The sequence below is a fragment of the Hyla sarda genome, unplaced genomic scaffold, assembly GCF_029499605.1.
Source record: "Hyla sarda isolate aHylSar1 unplaced genomic scaffold, aHylSar1.hap1 scaffold_663, whole genome shotgun sequence".
Lineage (NCBI taxonomy): Eukaryota > Metazoa > Chordata > Amphibia > Anura > Hylidae > Hyla > Hyla sarda.
The window spans coordinates 130,001-151,634 of NW_026610679.1; the positions used below are offsets into that span (position 1 = coordinate 130,001).

Genomic DNA, 21,634 nt, shown 5'->3' on the forward strand with positions numbered 1-21,634 from the left:
TATATAGAGGAGTCGGGAGGAATAGATGAGCCCTGTATATATATATGTATATAGAGGAGTCAGGAGGAATAGATGAGCCCAGTATATATATATATGTATATAGAGGAGTCAGGAGGAATAGATGAGCCCAGTATATATATGTATATAGAGGAGTCGGGAGGAATAGATGAGCCCAGTATATATATATGTATATAGAGGAGTCGGGAGGAATAGATGAGCCCAGTATATATATATATGTATATAGAGGAGTCAGGAGGAATAGCTGAGCCCAGTATATATATGTATATAGAGGAGTCAGGAGGAATAGATGAGCCCAGTATATATATGTATATAGAGGAGTCGGGAGGAATAGATGAGCCCAGTATATATATGTATATAGAGGAGTCAGGAGGAATAGATGAGCCCAGTATATATATATGTATATAGAGGAGTCAGGAGGAATAGATGAGCCCAGTATATATATATGTATATAGAGGAGTCAGGAGGAATAGATGAGCCCAGTATATATATATGTATATAGAGGAGTCAGGAGGAATAGATGAGCCCAGTATATATATATATATATATATGTATATAGAGGAGTCAGGAGGAATAGATGAGCCCAGTATATATATATGTATAGAGGAGTCGGGAGGAATAGATGAGCCCAGTATATATATGTATATAGAGGAGTCAGGAGGAATAGATGAGCCCAGTATATATATATGTATATAGAGGAGTCAGGAGGAATAGATGAGCCCAATATATATGTATATAGATGAGTCAGGAGGAATAGATGAGCCCAGTATATATATGTATATAGAGGAGTCAGGAGGAATAGATGAGCCCAGTATATATATGTATATAGAGGAGTCAGGAGGAATAGATGAGCCCAGTATATATATATGTATATAGAGGAGTCTGGAGGAATAGATGAGCCCAGTATATATATGTATATAGAGGAGTCATGAGGAATAGCTGACCCCAGTATATATATGTATATAGAGGAGTCAGGAGGAATAGATGAGCCCAGTATATATATATATATGTATATAGAGGAGTCGGGAGGAATAGATGAGCCCAGTATATATATATATGTATATAGAGGAGTCAGGAGGAATAGATGAGCCCAGTATATATATATATATATATATATATATGTATATAGAGGAGTCAGGAGGAATAGATGAGCCCAGTATATATATGTATATAGAGGAGTCAGGAGGAATAGATGAGCCCAGTATATATATATGTATATAGAGGAGTCAGGAGGAATAGATGAGCCCAGTATATATATGTATATAGAGGAGTCAGGAGGAATAGATGAGCCCAGTATATATATGTATATAGAGGAGTCAGGAGGAATAGATGAGCCCAGTATATATATATGTATATAGAGGAGTCAGGAGGAATAGCTGAGCCCAGTATATATATGTATATAGAGGAGTCAGGAGGAATAGATGAGCCCAGTATATATATATATGTATATAGAGGAGTCAGGAGGAATAGCTGAGCCCAGTATATATATGTATATAGAGGAGTCAGGAGGAATAGATGAGCCCAGTATATATATGTATATAGAGGAGTCAGGAGGAATAGATGAGCCCAGTATATATATATGTATATAGAGGAGTCAGGAGGAATAGATGAGCCCAGTATATATATATGTATATAGAGGAGTCAGGAGGAATAGATGAGCCCAGTATATATATATATGTATATAGAGGAGTCAGGAGGAATAGCTGAGCCCAGTATATATATGTATATAGAGGAGTCAGGAGGAATAGCTGAGCCCAGTATATATATGTATATAGAGGAGTCAGGAGGAATAGATGAGCCCAGTATATATATGTATATAGAGGAGTCAGGAGGAATAGATGAGCCCAGTATATATATGTATATAGAGGAGTCAGGAGGAATAGATGAGCCCAGTATATATATATATGTATATAGAGGAGTCAGGAGGAATAGATGAGCCCAGTATATATATATACCGTATATACTCGAGTATAAGCCGACCCGAGTATAAGCCGAGACCCCTAATTTCAACCCAAAATCGAGTATAAGCCTAGGGTGGGAAATACCTCATCCCCCCCCTGTCATCATCCAGACCCGTCATTAACATCCTCATCATCATCCCCTTGTCATCATCCCACACATCCCCCCTTCATCATCCCCTTATCATCCCACACATCCCCCCTTCATCATCCCCTTATCATCCCGCACATCCCCCCTTCATCATCCCCTTATCATCCCACACATCCCCCCTTCATCATCCCCTTGTAATCATCCCCACCCCCCTTCATCATCCCCACACCCCCCCTTCATCATCCCCACACCCCCCCTTCATCATCCCCACACCCCCCCTTCATCATCCTCTTCTCATCATTCGCCCTCAGTGGTCTTCAACCTGCGGACCTCCAGAGGTTTCAAAACTACAACTCCCAGCAAGCCCGGGCAGCCATCGGCTGTCCGGGCTTGCTGGGAGTTGTAGTTTTGAAACCTCCGGAGGTCCGCAGGTTGAAGACCACTGCGGCCTTCAACATCATCCAGCCCCCTCTCACCCCCTTTAGTTCTGAGTACTCACCTCCGCTCGGCGCTGGTCCGGTCCTGCAGGGCTGTCCGGTGAGGCTTCCGGCCCGGAATAGATGCGTTGCCTTGACAATGACGCAAATGACGCACCTCTGCGTCGTTGTCACGGCAACGTGACTATTCTGAGGCCGGGCCCGAAGCGCTTAGAAGAGGCCTCCCCGGTGAAGATAGCAGCACGGAACCACTATCCCACCGGACCACCTCCTCACCGGACAGTCCTGCAGGACCGGACCAGCGCCGAGCGGAGGTGAGTACTCAGAACTAAAGGGGGTGAGAGGGGGCTGGATGATGTTGAAGGCCGCAGTGGTCTTCAACCTGCGGACCTCCGGAGGTTTCAAAACTACAACTCCCAGCAAGCCCGGACAGCCGATGGCTGCCCGGGCTTGCTGGGAGTTGTAGTTTTGAAACCTCTGGAGGTCCGCAGGTTGAAGACCACTGCGGGTGGGGGAGTTCACTCGAGTATAAGCCGAGGGGGGTGTTTTCAGCACGAAAAATCGTGCTGAAAAACTCTGCTTATACTCGAGTATATACGGTATATGTATATAGAGGAGTCAGGAGGAATAGATGAGCCCAGTATATATATATGTATATAGAGGAGTCAGGAGGAATAGATGAGCCCAGTATATATATGTATATAGAGGAGTCAGGAGGAATAGATGAGCCCAGTATATATATATGTATATAGAGGAGTCGGGAGGAATAGATGAGCCCAGTATATATATATATATGTATATAGAGGAGTCAGGAGGAATAGATGAGCCCAGTATATATATATGTATATAGAGGAGTCAGGAGGAATAGATGAGCCCAGTATATATATATATGTATATAGAGGAGTCAGGAGGAATAGATGAGAGAGAGATATATCTATCTATCTATCTCTCTCTATCTCTATCTAATATTCTCCTTTTAATTTAACCCTGCTCTTTCTGTGTAGTGTGACTCAGATCTGAAAGGAGCGCAGGTTCAGCTCTGCTGTGCACATGGTGTGAACTTTCGTACAGTCACAGTTTGCAGAGTTTCGTTTTTCATGTGACTGGAGCTCCTGCGTGTCTGTCTTGGAGTGGATAGTGAGAGATTCCGCCTTCCTGGGCCGTCTCTTCATGTGACTGTAATCTAATGACTTCCTGGTGAGAGCAGGAAGAAGCCGACAGTCCTAGAGACCACTCGGGGGAGGACGAAGCAGACAGTCCTAGAGACCACTCGGGGGAGGACGAAGCAGACAGTCCCAGAGACCACTCGGGAGAGGACGAAGCAGACAGTCCTAGAGACCACTCAGGGGAGGACGAAGCAGACAGTCCTAGAGACCACTCAGGGGAGGACGAAGCAGACAGTCCTAGAGACCACTCAGGGGAGGACGAAGCAGACAGTCCTAGAGACCACTCGGGAGGACGAAGCAGACAGTCCTAGAGACCACTCGGGAGGACGAAGCAGACAGTCCTAGAGACCACTCAGGGGAGGACGAAGCAGACAGTCCTAGAGACCACTCAGGGGAGGACGAAGCAGACAGTCCTAGAGACCACTCGGGAGGACGAAGCAGACAGTCCTAGAGACCACTCGGGAGGACGAAGCAGACAGTCCTAGAGACCACTCGGGAGGACGAAGCAGACAGTCCAGAGGAGAGAAGTTTGGAAAGTGGTGAAAGCTGTTTCTCCCGGAGAGAAGCCTCTGAGGTCTCCAAGTCGGGTGATGCTCTACATGTCTCTTTCTCATAAATGTCTGTCTGTCTCTTTCATATATCCTGTATTGTTCTCCTATATATTTGTCTTTCTCGTTTCCTTTTTACAGTTGCTTCTTGCCTTTACTTGTTGTCAGTACCAACTTGTCTATCCGTCCTATCCTGTTTGGTGAACTGTAATCGCAGCATGCCCATGTCAGTTGTACCTATGTTAATGTCGCCTCGGCTGGAAGGACAGCCAAGACCAGTTTGACCTGAAGTTTTATTTAGGGTAGAAAGTAAGAATAATCCCAGAACTAATATAAAATGGTTGATTCTGTCATAACCAATAAATAGAAGGTAAAGCCCCAGGCCTTAGCTGGACTAACAAAGGAAGAGCTCACAAAATGTTAAGTGGTTTTTCCTGGATTAGATAAAAAGGATCATCTAATTAAACCTCCTCTATCTGAATGCTGCAATACTGTCTGCTGCCTGTTGGGGGTCTGTTTCTGGGACAACCCTTTAGTGCCCTCCTGTATGAGGGGCTATAGATCTGTAGACATCATACATTAGATATCTATCCAGTCATTATGGCTCTGTGTGAGCGGAACGTTCTCCACCAGATCCATTCCCTCTGTTCACCTGGCAGGACAATATGGTGCTGTCATTGAAGCCTATGTAAGTTGTTGTCAATTCTTTGTGGTTTTCTCAACATTAACAAACTTCATAACAAAAGAATTCAAAGTCATAAACCTGAATAAAACAAGTGGCTATGGCTGGGTTGTAATAGGGCATGCTGGAAGTTGTAGTTTCCTAGCCGCTGATCATGGACACTGTACCCTTCCCTCCTCTGCCACCATGGCATGCCCAGCCAGAAAACTGGATACGGGGCGAAAATGAGCCGACTGGAGTCACAGCCCGGATACGGGAGCGCCCGGTTTTCCCATCCCCCAGCCAGATCCGATCACCGTATGGACGAAACATGGTGTGAATGCAGCCTTACAGTGATGCCCATTTGTCTCTGCATATTCACCCGTGTCTATATGGTAGGGCGCGGAGATCCTCATTTCATACCACTTGTCTTTGGGGATCTCTGCTAGGGATCGACCGATTATCAGTTTGACCGATATTATCAGCCGATATTCACGATTTTTGACATTATCGATATCTGCAATTACCTTGCCGATATGCCCATAATGCCCCGGCCCGAGACCGCCGCCGCTGCCCCTTTGCCTCCCTCATCCCCGGTTTTCTAATTACCCACTTCTGGCTCCTGCGACGTCCTGCGAGTGCTGTGTGCTGCGCAAAGACGAGTGACGTCCTCAATGCGACGTCGCCATCGGTGTGCACAGTGATAACTCAGGATGCCGCCGGAGCCAGAAGTAGAGCGGACCCTGGGCCCCGGGAACAGGTAATTATAAAACCGGGGATGGGGGAGGCAATGGGGCAGCGGCGGTGGTTGGACTAGGGAGGACCCCAGGACAGGCAGGGGGAGAGTAGCGGGTGGCGGCGGTCTCTGGCCCCGCAAAAGCCGCTTCAGTTCATTGATTTAAAGCGCCCTCTTTAAATCATTGATCTGCAGCGGCTTCTGCGGGGTGGGGGGAATAGCCGATAACTTATACCGGAATATCGGTATAAGTTATCGGCCTCAAATATCACATCACATATTATCGGTATCTGACCTAAAAAATCAATAGCGGTCGACCCCTAATTTCTCTGCACCTCCAGACATGTCCATATGGTAGAGCGCGGAGTTCCTCATTTCATACCACTTGTCTCTGGGGATTTCTGCACCTCCACACATGTCTATATGGTAGAGCGCAGAGTTACAGTGGGGATCAAAAGTGTGGGCACCCCACGTAAAAATGTGTATTAATGTGCATAAAGAAGCCAAGGAAAGATGGAAAAATCTCCAAAAGGCATCAAATTACAGATTAGACATTCTTATAATATGTCACCAAAAGTTACATTTTATTTCCATCAGTTACACTTTCATAATAACAGAAAACAAAAAAAATGGCGTCTGCAAAAGTTTGGGCACCCTGCAGAGTTAATATCTTGTACTGCCCCCTTTACAAGCTGTGATACTCGCCAAACGCTTTTTGTAGCCAGCCAAGAGTCTTTCAATTCTTATTTGAGGTATCTTTGCCCATTCTTACTTACAAAAGTCTTCCAGTTCTTTGAGATTTCTGGGCTGTCTGTCATGCACTGCTCTTTTAAGGTCTATCCATAGATTTTCAATTATGTTGAGGTCAGGAGATTGTGAAGGCCATGGCAAAACCTTCAGTTTACGCCTCTTGATTTAACCCCCCGTGGATTTCGAGGTGTGTTTAGGATCATTATACATTTATAGAAGCCATCCTCTCTTTAACTTCAGCTTTTTCACAGATGACATCAAGTTAGCATCCAAAATTTGCTGAAATTTTATTGAATCCATGTTTCCTTCTACTCGTGAGATGTTCCCTGTGCCACTGGCTGCAATACAACCCCAAAGCATGATTGATCCACCCCCATGCTTAACAGTTGGACAGAGGTTCTTTTCATTAAATTCTGTTCCCCTTCTTCTCCAAATGTACCTTTGCTCATTCCGGCCAAAAAGTTCAATTTTAACCTCATCGGTCCACAGAACTTGTTTCCACAATGCATCAGGCTTGTCTATATGTTCATGTGCAAAGTTCAAACGCTGATTTTTGTGGTGAGGAGGTAGAAGAGGTTTTCTTCTGATGACTCTTCCATGAAGAGCATATTTGTACAAGTATCTCTTTATAGTGGAATAGTGGACCACAACTCCAGTGTCTGCCAGATCTTTCTGGAGGGATTGTGCAGTCAAACGTGGGTTTTGAATTGTTTTTCCTCACAATCCTGCGAGCTGTTCTGTCTGATATTTTCTTGGTCTTCCAGATCTTGATTTAACTTCCACTGTTCCTGATGAATGCCATTTCTTAATTTCATTCCGAACAGAGGATATTGACATCTGAAAAGATTTTGCTATCTTCTGATAGCCTTCTCCAGCTTTGTGAGCGTCAACTATTTTCAGTTTCAGATTTCTAGACAACTGCTTAGAAGAACCCATGGTGCTGATTGTTGGGGCAAGGTCAGATGAGTCTGGGCATTTAAAACCTTTGAGATTGACATTACCTGGTCTTCCCGGATGATGATTGAGAACAATCCATGACACTGGCAGGTCTCAGCTTTGCAAAGGGTGCAGTGCATGCTATAAATTCGGCAGGGTGCCCAAACTTTTGCAGACGCCATTTTTTTGTTTTCTGTTATTATGAAAGTGTAAATGATGGAAATAAACTCTAACTTTTGGTGACCTATTATAAGAATGTCTAATCTGTAATTTGATGCCTTTTGGAGATTTTTCCATCTTTCCTTGGCTTCTTTATGCACATTAATACAAATTTTTACCTGGGGGGCCCAAACTTTTGATCCCCACTGTACTTATTTCATACCACTTGTCTTTGGGGGATCTCTGCACCTCCATGTGTGTCCATATGGTAGAGCGCGGAGTTCCTCATTTCATACCACTTGTCTTTGGGGGATCTCTGCACCTCCACACATATCTATATGGTAGAGCGCGGAGTTCCTCATTTCATACCACTTGTCTTTGGGGGATCTCTGCACCTCCATGTGTGTCCATATGGTAGAGCGCGGAGTTCCTCATTTCATACCACTTGTCTTTGGGGGATCTCTGCACCTCCATGTGTGTCCATATGGTAGAGCGCGGAGTTCCTCATTTCATACCACTTGTCTTTGGGGGATCTCTGCACCTCCACACATATCTATATGGTAGAGCGCGGAGTTCCTCATTTCATACCACTTGTCTTTGGGGGATCTCTGCACCTCCATGTGTGTCCATATGGTAGAGCGCGGAGTTCCTCATTTCATACCACTTGTCTTTGGGGGATCTCTGCACCTCCATGTGTGTCCATATGGTAGAGCGCGGAGTTCCTCATTTCATACCACTTGTCTTTGGGGGATCTCTGCACCTCCATTCGTGTCCATGTGGTAGAGCGCGGAGTTCCTCATTTATCTTCTTAGTGTCTCGCTCTGCTGCCATTTTGCTCTTCTTTAATCAGGTTAATTTGCTAATTAAAAAAGTTAATCCCTTCTTAGATAAGGCAGGCGTTCATCTGAGGTGGAGGAGGGGTGAGAGTGGGTCAGGAAATGAGTCCTCAGAGACAACAATGTCAGGAAGCGGCAGGTGGTGAGGTGAGGGTGCACTCAACTCCGTAGATGTAGGGAGCCACAACATAGGTCTGATGTCCGCACTTATCTCCCCCATGAATAATATTCACCACCCCAGGTCCTGTACATGAAGCTTCTTTCCTCCTCATATACTGATAGATGAAAGCTCTGCACGACATCTCATATACTGATAGATGAAAGCTCTGCACGGCATCTCATGTACTGATAGAAGGAAGCTCTGCACGACATCTCCTCATATACTGATAGAAGGAAGCTCTGCACGACATCTCATATACTGATAGATGAAAGCTCTGCACGGCATCTCATGTACTGATAGATGAAAGCTCTGCACGGCATCTCATATACTGATAGAAGGAAGCTCTGCACGGCATCTCATGTACTGATAGATGAAAGCTCTGCACGACATCTCATATACTGATAGATGAAAGCTCTGCACAGCATCTCATATACTGATAGATGAAAGCTCTGCACGGCATCTCATGTACTGATAGAAGGAAGCTCTGCACGACATCTCATATACTGATAGATGAAAGCTCTGCACGGCATCTCATGTACTGATAGAAGGAAGCTCTGCACGACATCTCATATACTGATAGAAGGAAGCTCTGCACGACATCTCATATACTGATAGATGAAAGCTCTGCACGACATCTCATGTACTGATAGATGAAAGCTCTGCACGGCATCTCATATACTGATAGAAGGAAGCTCTGCACGGCATCTCATGTACTGATAGATGAAAGCTCTGCACGACATCTCATATACTGATAGATGAAAGCTCTGCACAGCATCTCATATACTGATAGATGAAAGCTCTGCACGACATCTCATATACTGATAGATGAAAGCTCTGCACAGCATCTCATATACTGATAGATGAAAGCTCTGCATGACATCTCATATACTGATAGATGAAAGCTCTGCACAGCATCTCATATACTGATAGATGAAAGCTCTGCACGGCATCTCATATACTGATAGAAGGAAGCTCTGCACGACATCTCATATACTGATAGAAGGAAGCTCTGCACGGCATCTCATATACTGATAGAAGGAAGCTCTGCACGACATCTCATATACTGATAGATGAAAGCTCTGCACGACATCTCATATACTGATAGATGAAAGCTCTGCACGACATCTCATATACTGATAGATGAAAGCTCTGCACGACATCTCATATACTGATAGATGAAAGCTCTGCACGGCATCTCATGTACTGATAGAAGGAAGCTCTGCACGACATCTCATATACTGATAGAAGGAAGCTCTGCACGACATCTCATATACTGATAGATGAAAGCTCTGCACGACATCTCATATACTGATAGATGAAAGCTCTGCACGACATCTCATATACTGATAGATGAAAGCTCTGCACGGCATCTCATGTACTGATAGAAGGAAGCTCTGCACGACATCTCCTCATATACTGATAGATTAAAGCTCTGCACGGCATCTCATATACTGATAGATGAAAGCTCTGCACGGCATCTCATATACTGATAGATGAAAGCTCTGCACAGCATCTCATATACTGATAGATGAAAGCTCTGCACGGCATCTCATATACTGATAGAAGGAAGCTCTGCACGGCATCTCATATACTGATAGAAGGAAGCTCTGCACGACATCTCATATACTGATAGAAGGAAGCTCTGCACGACATCTCATATACTGATAGATGAAAGCTCTGCACGACATCTCATAAACTGATAGATGAAAGCTCTGCACGACATCTCATATACTGATAGAAGGAAGCTCTGCACGACATCAGGCATACAGATCTTCCTTCTCCTCATATACTGATAGAGGTTGTGCAGATCTTCCTTCTCATATACTGATAGATGTTGTGCAGATCTTCCTTCTCCTGCCTCAAGGGTCCATATATTGCATCCTGTCCACACGTACTCAGAAAATTTAGGATTACTCTCCCTTTCCCTTCAATTCCTTGGTTTAACTTGATGGACATATGTGTTTTTTATTTTATTTTTTGTTTAGAGCAGGGGTCCTCAAACTACGGCCCGTGGGCCACATGCGGCCCGCCAAGGACATTTATCCAGCCCGCCGCTGCCTGGGACATCCCTGTGTCCCGAAAGATGTTTTTGGGACACAGGGATGCGCTCTCGGAGACCCCGCGTTTACTTTAAAAATGCAGGGGCCGCCGGGAAGGTGGCGCACGCAGGGACAGCACTGACGCCGTGCGTGCACCCATAGCAACGCAGCGGGGCAGCGATGAGGACGTGCGCTGGCCAGCTAGGTAAGTGTTACCAGCGGCACGTCAGCTTCGGTGCTCTGACCACTGCTCCTTCGGTCCCGGGACTTACTGCTATGTCCGGACGGGAGGAGCGGTGGTTGGAGCACTGAAGTGGGTGCAGAACACAGGCATACAGCCTCCAGCCATACACTGTATGGCTGGAGGCTGTATGCCTGTGGGGGAGCTATACTGCACCTAATGTGGGGGAACTGTACTGCCAACCCTAATGTGTGGGAACTACAACCTAATGTGGGGGGATCTATACTGCCAACCTAATGTGGGGGGGGGGGGGGGGAGAAACTGTGCTGCGTACTTAAAGTGGTAGTCCACTAATAAGATATATGTGTGCATAGGAATTTGTTCATGTTTTGGTATCTATTGTCCGGCCCTCCAACGGTCTGAGGGACCGTGAACTGGCCCCCCGTTTAAAAAGTTTGAGGACCCCTGGTTTAGAGCATCTAAGCATTGCTGGAATGATGGTGTACCTCCACCCACGTAACCATGGTCCATGTGAGGACGTCTCATGCTGGACCGCAATATGTTGTGGTTTCTAACCTGTTGGGGACGAAGGGTGTATCTATCAGCAGGCACCCCGTGCAAATGCCCCCCCCCCCCCCATGTCGGCGATCGGCGCAAATCGCAAGTGAATTCACACTTGCGATTTGCGCCGATTCCGGGTCATTACGGGTCTATGGTGACCCGGAATATAAGGGGGATCGCGGGTGTCTAAGACACCCACAATCCCCCGGAAGAGATAGGAGTGAGGTGGCACGGGTACCACCCCTCCTATCCCTGCTATTGGTGGTCTAGACGCGACCACCAATAGCAGATCGGGGGCGGGGGGGGGGGGTTTACTTTCGTTTTCCCCGTCCTGCCCACCCACAATAGGAGGGCTAGAATGGGGAAAACGAAGAGGAGCAGCTCCGAAGATCAGGGGTGTAGTTTCCAAAATGGGGTCACATGTGGGGGGGGTCCACTGTTCTGGCACCACGGGGGGGCTTTGTAAATGCACATGGCCCCCGACTTCCATTCCAAACAAATTATCTCTCTAAAAGCTCAATGGCGCTTCTCTTCTGAGCATTGTAGTTCGCTCGCAGTGCACTTGACGTCCAAACATGGTATTTCCATACTCGAAAGAAGTGGAGTTTCAAATTTTGGGGGGCATTTTCTCCTATTACCCCTTGTAAAATTTGGGGAAAAACCAGCATTTTAGTGAAAACATTTTTTTTTTTCATTTACACATCCGACTTTAACAAAAAGTTGTCAAACACCTGTGGGGTGTCAAGGCTCACCGTACCCCTTGTTACATTCCTTGAGGGTGTAGTTTCCATAATAGTGTGCGATGTGTTTTTTTTTTTTTTTTTTTTTTTTTTTTTTGCTGTCCTGGCACCATAGTAGCTTCCTAAATGGGACATGCCCCCCAAAAACCATTTCAGAAAAACTCACTCTCCTAAATCCGATTGTTGCTCCTTCTGAGCCCTCTAGTGCACCCGCCGAACACTTGACATACACATAAGAGATATTTTGTTACTCGAGAGAAATTGTGTTACAAATTTTGAGAGGATTTTTTTCCTTTTACCCCTTGTAAAAATTCAAAAATTGGGTCTACAAGAACATGCCAGTGTAAAAAATGAAGATTTTGAATTTTCTCCTTCACTTTGCTGCTATTCCTGTGAAACACCTAAAGGGTTAACACACTTACTGAATGTCATTTTGAATACTTTGAGGGGTGCAGTTTTTATAATGGGGTCATTTATCGGGTATTTCTAACCAGAAGATCCTTCAAATCCACTTCAAACCTGAACTGGTCCTTGAAAAAGTCTGATTTTGCAAAAAATTGGAAAATTGCTGCTGAACTTTGAAGCCCTCTGATGTTTTCCAGAAGTAAAAACATCTCAACTTTATGATGCAAACATCAAGTAGACATATTGTATATGTGAATCAATATTTAATTTATTTGGAATATCCATTTTCCTTACAAGCAGAGAGCTTCAAAGTTAGAAAAATGCAAAATTTTCTAATTTTTCATGAAATTTTTGAATTTTCCACCAAGAAATGATGCAAGTATCGACAAAAATTTACCACTAACATAAAGTAGAATATGTCACGAAAAAACAATCTCGGAATCAAATTTATAAGTTAAAAGCATCAGAGTTATTAATGTTTAAAGTGACAGTGGTCAGATTTGCAAAAAATGCTCCCGTCCTTAGGGTCATAATGGGCTCCGTCCTCAAGGGGTTAAAGTGGTTGTCCAGTGGGAAGAGGACTGCTAAAAAAAAAACAGCTTATGCTTACCTTCCTGACTCCCTGCAGTGCTCCCCCCGCCCCCCCCCCCCCCTCCCCGGTGAGGGGAGACACCAGTGGTGCCAGTGATGGAGCTGCGCTGTGTCAGCAGAATCTCAGCAGACACTCATCTTTTTAAACCAGAGACCAGCAGGGAGCCAGGATAATCCCCATCGGGGAATGTTATTCCCACTAACAATCATAATATATATCATAGTATATGGTCCATAGATTTACAGTCGGGCTCAAAAGCTTTCATACCCTGGAAGATATTGTTACATTTTGGCATTGATTTTGGGAATATTGCTGATCATGCTAAAAAAAAAATGTCCTTTTCTGTAAGGCTAGTGATCGAGCCCATGATATGAAGCGTTTGTGCTTAGGGCTTAAAACATGACTACTTACCTGTAGCCACCTTACAATAATACACATAAATACCATATACATAATTCGAGGCTGAAGTGTGCCATAACCGTGAACGACGGCACGCCTATAGAGGTCAAAAAGCAAGACAAGTAGGTATAACAAAACATTTGTTTGATACACCTGAGTCATTTTAAGCTGAGGATTCGGAACAAATCTCGCATAACAAGACAAATTCCATCTACTTGATGATGTGCACTGGAAGCTTGTGCGGTGAGGCGGCACCAAATCGGAAATAACCCAATGTCTTAGCTAAAATACGTATGTGTTTTATGAAATTACTGGCCCTTAGAAAAGCCTTGTAAAGAAAGATTAGAACCTGCACCATGAACCCTTAACTACCTATGACAAGTTCTTAAGTGATACTTACATGCTCCCATGCAGCGGGTGCCGAAAGTATTACATCACCTGTGCATTCTGAACACATTCCGTAATACGAAACTCAGAGGATTGCAGCTTGTCCATAGTAGCAACAATACTACAGAATGCGTCGAATGACTTGTAGACGTGACAGGACTTTGCGTAATCATCGTGCCTGTAGATGTGACAGTGTTTGTGTAACCATATGATTGGGAGACTATCGTGATTAGACAAGACATAGTACAATGTGTAACTGCAATAACCTGACTGAGGACATAGAAAGGGGTGATCATGGTTTACTGTGTGAACGAAGAGCACACGCACAAAATCTACATAAACAACCAGCTACTTACTTACCGATACCTATTCCTTATGACATAGTGTTGAACCAAGATGATCCGAATACCTTTTGAAGTAGATGACTGCTTCACCTCAATAGCCTGAAATCTAAGTGGCAAAATACATTTGAGTAGGCTTCCATGAACACCCGGTGCCATCCTGACATACCCTAACTGATAAGAGTGACAGAATGAAACAGATACAATGGGGTGAATTAGTTGAGTGTATCCTTGAGGAAAGAATTCTTACACTATTCGATAGTAGCACTACTCAAACCCTGTGAAGCCGTCTAGCCTGTATACCTGTATACTTAACGATGCTAACATGACCAATGGCAGCCGTAGACCCGACATAACTTGTAAAACCATTGTGCCCACAAATGCAACAAATCTTACACAACCATCATGCCTGTAGTTATGACAGGACATAGCATAACCATCATGCCGTATTTGTGACAGGACATTTCATAATCATTGTGCCTGTAGTCATGACAGGTCTACCATATTCATTGTGCCTATAGTCGTGACAGGACATTGTGAAACCATCATGCCCGTAGTTGAGACAGGACATTGTGAAACCATCATGCCCGTAGTTGAGACAGGACATTGTGTAACCATCATGCCTGTAGTTGTGAGAGGACATTGCATAACCATCATGCCTGTAGTAATGACAGGTCTTGTGTAACCATTGTGCCTGTAGTCGTGAGAGGACATTGCGTAACCCTCGTGCCTGTAGTCATGACAGGACATAGCTTAACCATTGTGGCTGTAGTCGTCACAGGACCTTGTAAGTATCATACCCGTAGTTATGAGGGGTTGCCTAAACATCGTGTAATGTGCATATTTACGGCACATAGTGACAACTCTCTGCATGCCAAGTGTGTGTATTTGGAACATATACGACCATATAAACCTATTGCGACAGCTAAGACATTAGCCGATAATGAGCAGCGAACCGAACAGACTATGGTGACAGCTTGAAAAACGTGACAGACCTAAAGCGTGCAAAACTTACTAGTGATGATATCATGTGAATCTGAAAACGCAACCTGAGTACATGAAAAATAGCGGACATACTACCTTAGCAACCTGAAAAACCTGGCTGACCCTAACAGATCCCACCAGACCAGAGTGCACGAAACGTGATATTACTAGTATCATGGCAGCCTAAGAAAACATAACACTGAATACATGAGGAAACATAACTGTAATAATGACTACAGCCTAAAACGTGGCAACCTAAACATATGAAACAGATCCGTGCCACCTGCCCTGTGCTACTATATAAAATAAATCTAACTAACCTCTACCCGCCATACACATGATAGGAACCCATACATTGCACCTGTATGATGGCATGACGCAAATCTATACATACATTAGTGATGACACTGTGTACTTCGCCTGCATGTGATCCAGCAACATGTACGTAGATGGTAAAGTGTACATGGTAACAACTAGAGAAGCGTATGCTTAGTGTCTCTACTATAGTGACGTATGCTTAGTGTGTGTGCTTATAGTGACGTATGCTTAGTGTGTGTGCTTATAGTGACGTATGCTTAGTGTGTGTGCTTATAGTGACGTATGCTTAGTGTCTCTACTATAGTGACGTATGCTTAGTGTGTGTGCTTATAGTGACGTATGCTTAGTGTCTCTACTATAGTGACGTATGCTTAGTGTGTGTGCTTATAGTGACGTATGCTTAGTGTCTCTACTATAGTGACGTATGCTTAGTGTGTGTGCTTATAGTGACGTATGCTTAGTGTGTGTGCTTATAGTGACGTATGCTTAGTGTCTCTACTATAGTGACGTATGCTTATTGTGTGTGCTTATAGTGACGTATGCTTAGTGTCTCTACTATAGTGACGTATGCTTAGTGTGTGTGCTTATAGTGACGTATGCTTAGTGTCTCTACTATAGTGACGTATGCTTAGTGTGTGTGCTTATAGTGACGTATGCTTAGTGTGTCTACTATAGTGACGTATGCTTAGTGTGTCTACTATAGTGACGTATGCTTAGTGTCTCTACTATAGTGATGTATGCTTAGTGTGTGTGCTTATAGTGACGTATGCTTAGTGTGTGTGCTTATAGTGACGTATGCTTAGTGTCTCTACTATAGTGACGTATGCTTATAGTGATGTGTATATGAGATGAAGCTATAGTAAGGGAAGCGATGGTATCTATGCTAACATGACGTCAGCATGCCACAAGCTCTGATCGGAGCTCCGCCCATGCCCCCAGGCTCTCATTAGCATAAATAGAAAACCGCGATTTGCGGCGGAGCGGCTGGGCGAATCTGGACAATGTGAGTATTGTTTTAATAAGCATCACCCTCACTACAAGCCTGTGTGACAGGTTTAATGCAGGTGATACTACTGTCAGATTTCCTTTAACCCCTTAAGAACCAAGCCCATTTTGACCTCAAGGACCAGACCAATTTTATTTTAGCATTTTCGTTTTTTCCTCCTCGTCTTCTAAAAATCGTAACTCTTTTATATTTTCATCCACAGACTAGTATGAGGGCTTGTTTTTCCACGACCAGTTGTCCTGCGTAAAGACATCACTAATTTTACCATAAAATGTATGGCGCAACCAAAAAAAATATTATTTGTGTGGGGAAATTTAGAAAGAAAACCACAATTTTGCTAATTTTGGAAGGTTTTGTTTTTATGCCGTACAATTTACTGCAAAAATGACATGTTCTTTATTATGTGGGTCAATACGATTAAAATGATACCCATGATTACATACTTTTCTATTGTTGCGCTTAAAAAAAACGCTAACTTTTAAACCAAATTAGTATGTTTTAAAATCCTTTTTCCGTATAAGCGGTGGAATGAGGGCTCATTTTTTTCCGCCATGATCTGTACTTTGTATTGATGCCACATTTGTGTATATAAAACTTTAAAAAAAAAATTTTATACATTTTTTTTAAAATAAAATGTGACAAAAGCAGCAATTTTGCGCCCCCTTTTTTTTTTTTTTTCTTTACTTTCATTTTTACACTTATGTCACCATAGGGGACTATTTATAGCAATCCTTTGATTGCTAATACTGTTCAGTGTTATGCATAGCACTGATCAGTGTTATGGGTCATCTTCTGCTCGATCTCAGACCAGAGCAGAAGACCCGTGGAAAGCGGAGGAGGCAGGTGAGGGGACCTCCACGTGCCCTTCTGGATGATTGGATTGCCGCGGCAGCGCTGCGGGCGATCCGATCATCCAGATTTCTAACCGCACTCCCGCAGATGCCTTGATCTGTATTGAGGTTAATGGCAGACATCTAAGCGATCACGGATGTCGGCCATTACCGGCGGGTTCTTGGCTGCAGTCAGCAGCCGGACCACCCACATATGATCCAGGCATCTCTCCAATGTTCGTGGTCATGTATAGGACGTAAATATACGTCCTGGTGCGCTAAGTACCGCAGCACCAGGACGTAAATTTACGCCCTTGGTCGTTAAGGGGTTAAAACAGCATTCACTTAACTTTATTTGTTGCCTTGTTTTGTTTTCTGATTTGCCATTCTGTTATTGCAAAGATGTCCTGGGCTCAGCTATTCCTGCATACACATAGAGTATTTAGCAGCGTATAACACGCACTTTTAGGCTAACATTTTTAGCCTAAAGTCTACCTGAGTGTTATACGCCGATAAGCCGCTGCAGTTAAATGATTTTAAGCGGGCGCTTTAAATCAATGAACTGCAGCGGCTTTGCAGGTACAGAGACCGCCACCGTTGCCGGCTTCTCTGCCCCTGCCTGTCCTGGGGTCTAGAACCCTGCTGCCAGCCCTTCTCTCCCCCTGCTATCAGCGCCGCTGCCCGTTCTCTCCCCCCTGGCTATCGGTGCCGCTGCCCCATTGCCGGCACTGATAGCCAGGGGCAGAGAAGCGGGCAGCGATGGCCTCTCTCCCCCTGCCTTTCCTGTGGGTGTATCGGGGTATACGCATGCTCACACATGCACCCTCATTTTACCAAGGATATTTGGGTAAAAAACGTTTTCTACCCAAATATCCTTGGTAAAATGAGGGTGCGTGTTATAGGCCGGTGCGTGGTATACCCCGATAAATACGGTATATACTGGGCTCATCTATTCCTCCTGACTCCTCTATATACATATATATATACTGGGCTCATCTATTCCTCCCGACTCCTCTATATACATATATATATACTGGGCTCAGCTATTCCTCCCGACTCCTCTATATACATATATATATACTGGGCTCAGCTATTCCTCCTGACTCCTCTATATACATACATATATATATATATATATATATATATATATATATATATATATATATATATATATATATATACTGGGCTCAGCTATTCCTCCTGACTCCTCTATATACATACACATATATATATATATATATATATATATATATATATATATATATATATATATATACTGGGCTCATCTATTCCTCCCGACTCCTCTATATACATATATATATATATATACTGGGCTCAGCTATTCCTCCCGACTCCTCTATATACATATATATATACTGGGCTCAGCTATTCCTCCTGACTCCTCTATATACATACATATATATATATATATATATATATATATACTGGGCTCAGCTATTCCTCCTGACTCCTCTATATACATACATATATATATATATATATATATACTGGGCTCATCTATTCCTCCTGACTCCTCTATATACATATATATATATACTGGGCTCATCTATTCCTCCCGACTCCTCTATATACATATATATATACTGGGCTCAGCTATTCCTCCTGACTCCTCTATATACATATATATATATATACTGGGCTCATCTATTCCTCCCGACTCCTCTATATACATATATATATACTGGGCTCAGCTATTCCTCCTGACTCCTCTATATACATATATATACTGGGCTCATCTATTCCTCCTGACTCCTCTATATACATATATATACTGGGCTCATCTATTCCTCCTGACTCCTCTATATACATATATATACTGGGCTCATCTATTCCTCCTGACTCCTCTATATACATATATATATATACTGGGCACATCTATTCCTCCTGACTCCTCTATATACATATATATACTGGGCTCATCTATTCCTCCCGACTCCTCTATATACATATATATATATATATATACTGGGCTCATCTATTCCTCCTGACTCCTCTATATACATATATATACTGGGCTCATCTATTCCTCCTGACTCCTCTATATACATATATATACTGGGCTCATCTATTCCTCCTGACTCCTCTATATACATATATATACTGGGCTCATCTATTCCTCCTGACTCCTCTATATACATATATATACTGGGCTCATCTATTCCTCCTGACTCCTCTATATACATATATATACTGGGCTCATCTATTCCTCCTGACTCCTCTATATACATATATATACTGGGCTCATCTATTCCTCCTGACTCATCTATATACATATATATAATGGGCTCATCTATTCCTCCTGACTCCTCTATATACATATATATACTGGGCTCATCTATTCCTCCTGACTCATCTATATACATATATATTGGGCTCATCTATTCCTCCTGACTCCTCTATACACATACTGGGCTCAGCTATTCCCCTTGACCCCTCCATACTCACATACACTCCGCTCAGCTTACACCCCCCCCCCTCCTTCCCATTCACATAGGAGACAGTCCTCATAGTCTGTGGATGTAGTGGCTTCTGTGAGATGTTGTTTGTGGGCTTTATAGGGTTACTTTGGTAATGCTGCCATCTCTAACCAGTTGATCTTCTCTCTTTCTCTCTACAGGTCCCTGGATGGCCGGTTACTTTGTCAAATGAAGATCCATCTACTTATATGACTTATACGGAAAATGTTGTCCTGTGTGTTCTGCTAATAAATACCCCCTGATGATCAGTGTGGGGTCTTAGCTGTTCTGATCCTGTTGTCATCTCCTCTCTGACCTATCGTGTTATGAACTAAGGGCAGAACAGACTGCAAATCTCACCATCTGTAATCTGAATGCTGCAAGTTTATTTTTCCAAGAGCTTGCCCATCTAAGTCCATATCGGGACCCCCCAGGGGAATGCCGCGCAAGGTTAGCGTGGCGGCCTGGGGGGCTGCCCTGTTTATCTCCTGGAATGCCATTCTTCTTCTCTACCTCATGAGCCGCTCAAAGGCTCCCGACGCTTCAGACCTTACAGCACATGTGATCCGATTGGCTGAAGAAGCCGAAGTAGAGCTAGAGAAACAGAAGGGGCTTCTCCAACAAATCCGCTACTATAGTGGAGTACTAAACCACCGGCCAGCTCCACCAAATGCTGCACGCGGACTCGAGCTGCCTCAGCGGCTTCTCAATTCTTCTTTCCCATTGCCAACGCCTGTGGCCTCTGACTCCCGGTCAGCAGTCATTCCAGTTCTGGTTGTAGCATGTGACCGGCCATCAGTCAGGAAGTGTCTGGACTCCCTGCTCAAGTACCGGCCTTCGGCAGAGCAGTTTCCCATCATTGTTAGCCAGGACTGTGGCCATGCAGAAACTTCAAGAGTTATTGACTCATATGGGAACTCGATCACTCACATTAATCAACCTGACCTTTCCGAGGTGCCGGCTCCTCCAGAACATAGAAAGTTTCATGGTTATTATAAAATCTCCAGACACTATAGATGGGCACTTAACCAGGTAAGTCTAGATGTTATTAATTAAACTTTAACAAAATAAATGAAGCTTTGCCTTCTGCAATGGAAATTGCCAATCTTGAACTGCACATACGCTTTAGATGACTGCCGACAGCTCTCTCTTCCGACTACCCCACACATACACATACATGTTCGGCTCGGCTGATCGTGCGTGTTTTCTTAGTGGGGATAGGGAAGAACGCTGCTGTCGGACATGTCGGGTTATCTTTCAGGCAAATAATAGTCAGGTATATTGAAATACAACAGCCCTGATTTTACTTTTCTTCCAACTTCTGCTGCTGGGGGAAAACTGGAAAACATCAATACACTTGATAGATGGCCGGTCCCACCAAAACTTGGTCAACATTATTGTGTATGGCCACCTTGACTCTAGCATCCAATAATTCATAATATCTGATAAACTAAAAGCAAACTAAAAAATATGGCTTATGTTTTTATTACTTATATCTCCCCAAAGCCCTAACTCAAATATTTTATAAATAAAAATTGCTCCTGTGTGTAGATATTACTATTAGATACTGTATTTGTGATGGTGCCCCCTGTAGTTACATACTTGTTATTGCAACCCCAGGTGTTCAAGGCTGTAACAGCAGGGGGCGTCGTAACAAAACTACTGGAGGTGTGGTCACCATAACAAGTGTGTAACAATAGGAAAAGGGAGGGGATGCCCTATCAAGGATTTAACAGAAGGGGGCACCCATAACAAGGCTGTAACAGAAGGGGGAACCGTAACTAGGCTGTACATGATCTACTCACCCAGTTTCAGGGACCGACCGGGGGGACAGGGAGAGTAAGCCTTAAACTGACCCTAAAACATCTCTCCCTGCCTACTTGCCCATCCATCCTAAACAATGGATCGACAACTGGGA

General features: G+C 43.9%; 1 protein-coding gene across 3 annotated transcripts in view; it reads left to right on the plus strand.

Annotated features, from left to right (window-relative positions):
• Window positions 1-21,634, plus strand: part of MGAT1 (alpha-1,3-mannosyl-glycoprotein 2-beta-N-acetylglucosaminyltransferase) — a 61,835-nt gene that overhangs the window by 36,330 nt on the left and 3,871 nt on the right. The window contains exons 1-2 of one of the 3 annotated variants that reach the window (XM_056554309.1): window positions 3,633-4,257; window positions 19,878-20,748. In XM_056554309.1, the coding sequence (XP_056410284.1) occupies window positions 20,155-20,748 (594 nt within the window). In that variant the 5' untranslated portion in view covers window positions 3,633-4,257; window positions 19,878-20,154. Of the gene's footprint in view, window positions 1-3,632; window positions 4,258-19,877; window positions 20,749-21,634 lie in introns of those variants that run through there. The other 2 variants (XM_056554310.1, XM_056554308.1) reach the window with 2 other exon arrangements.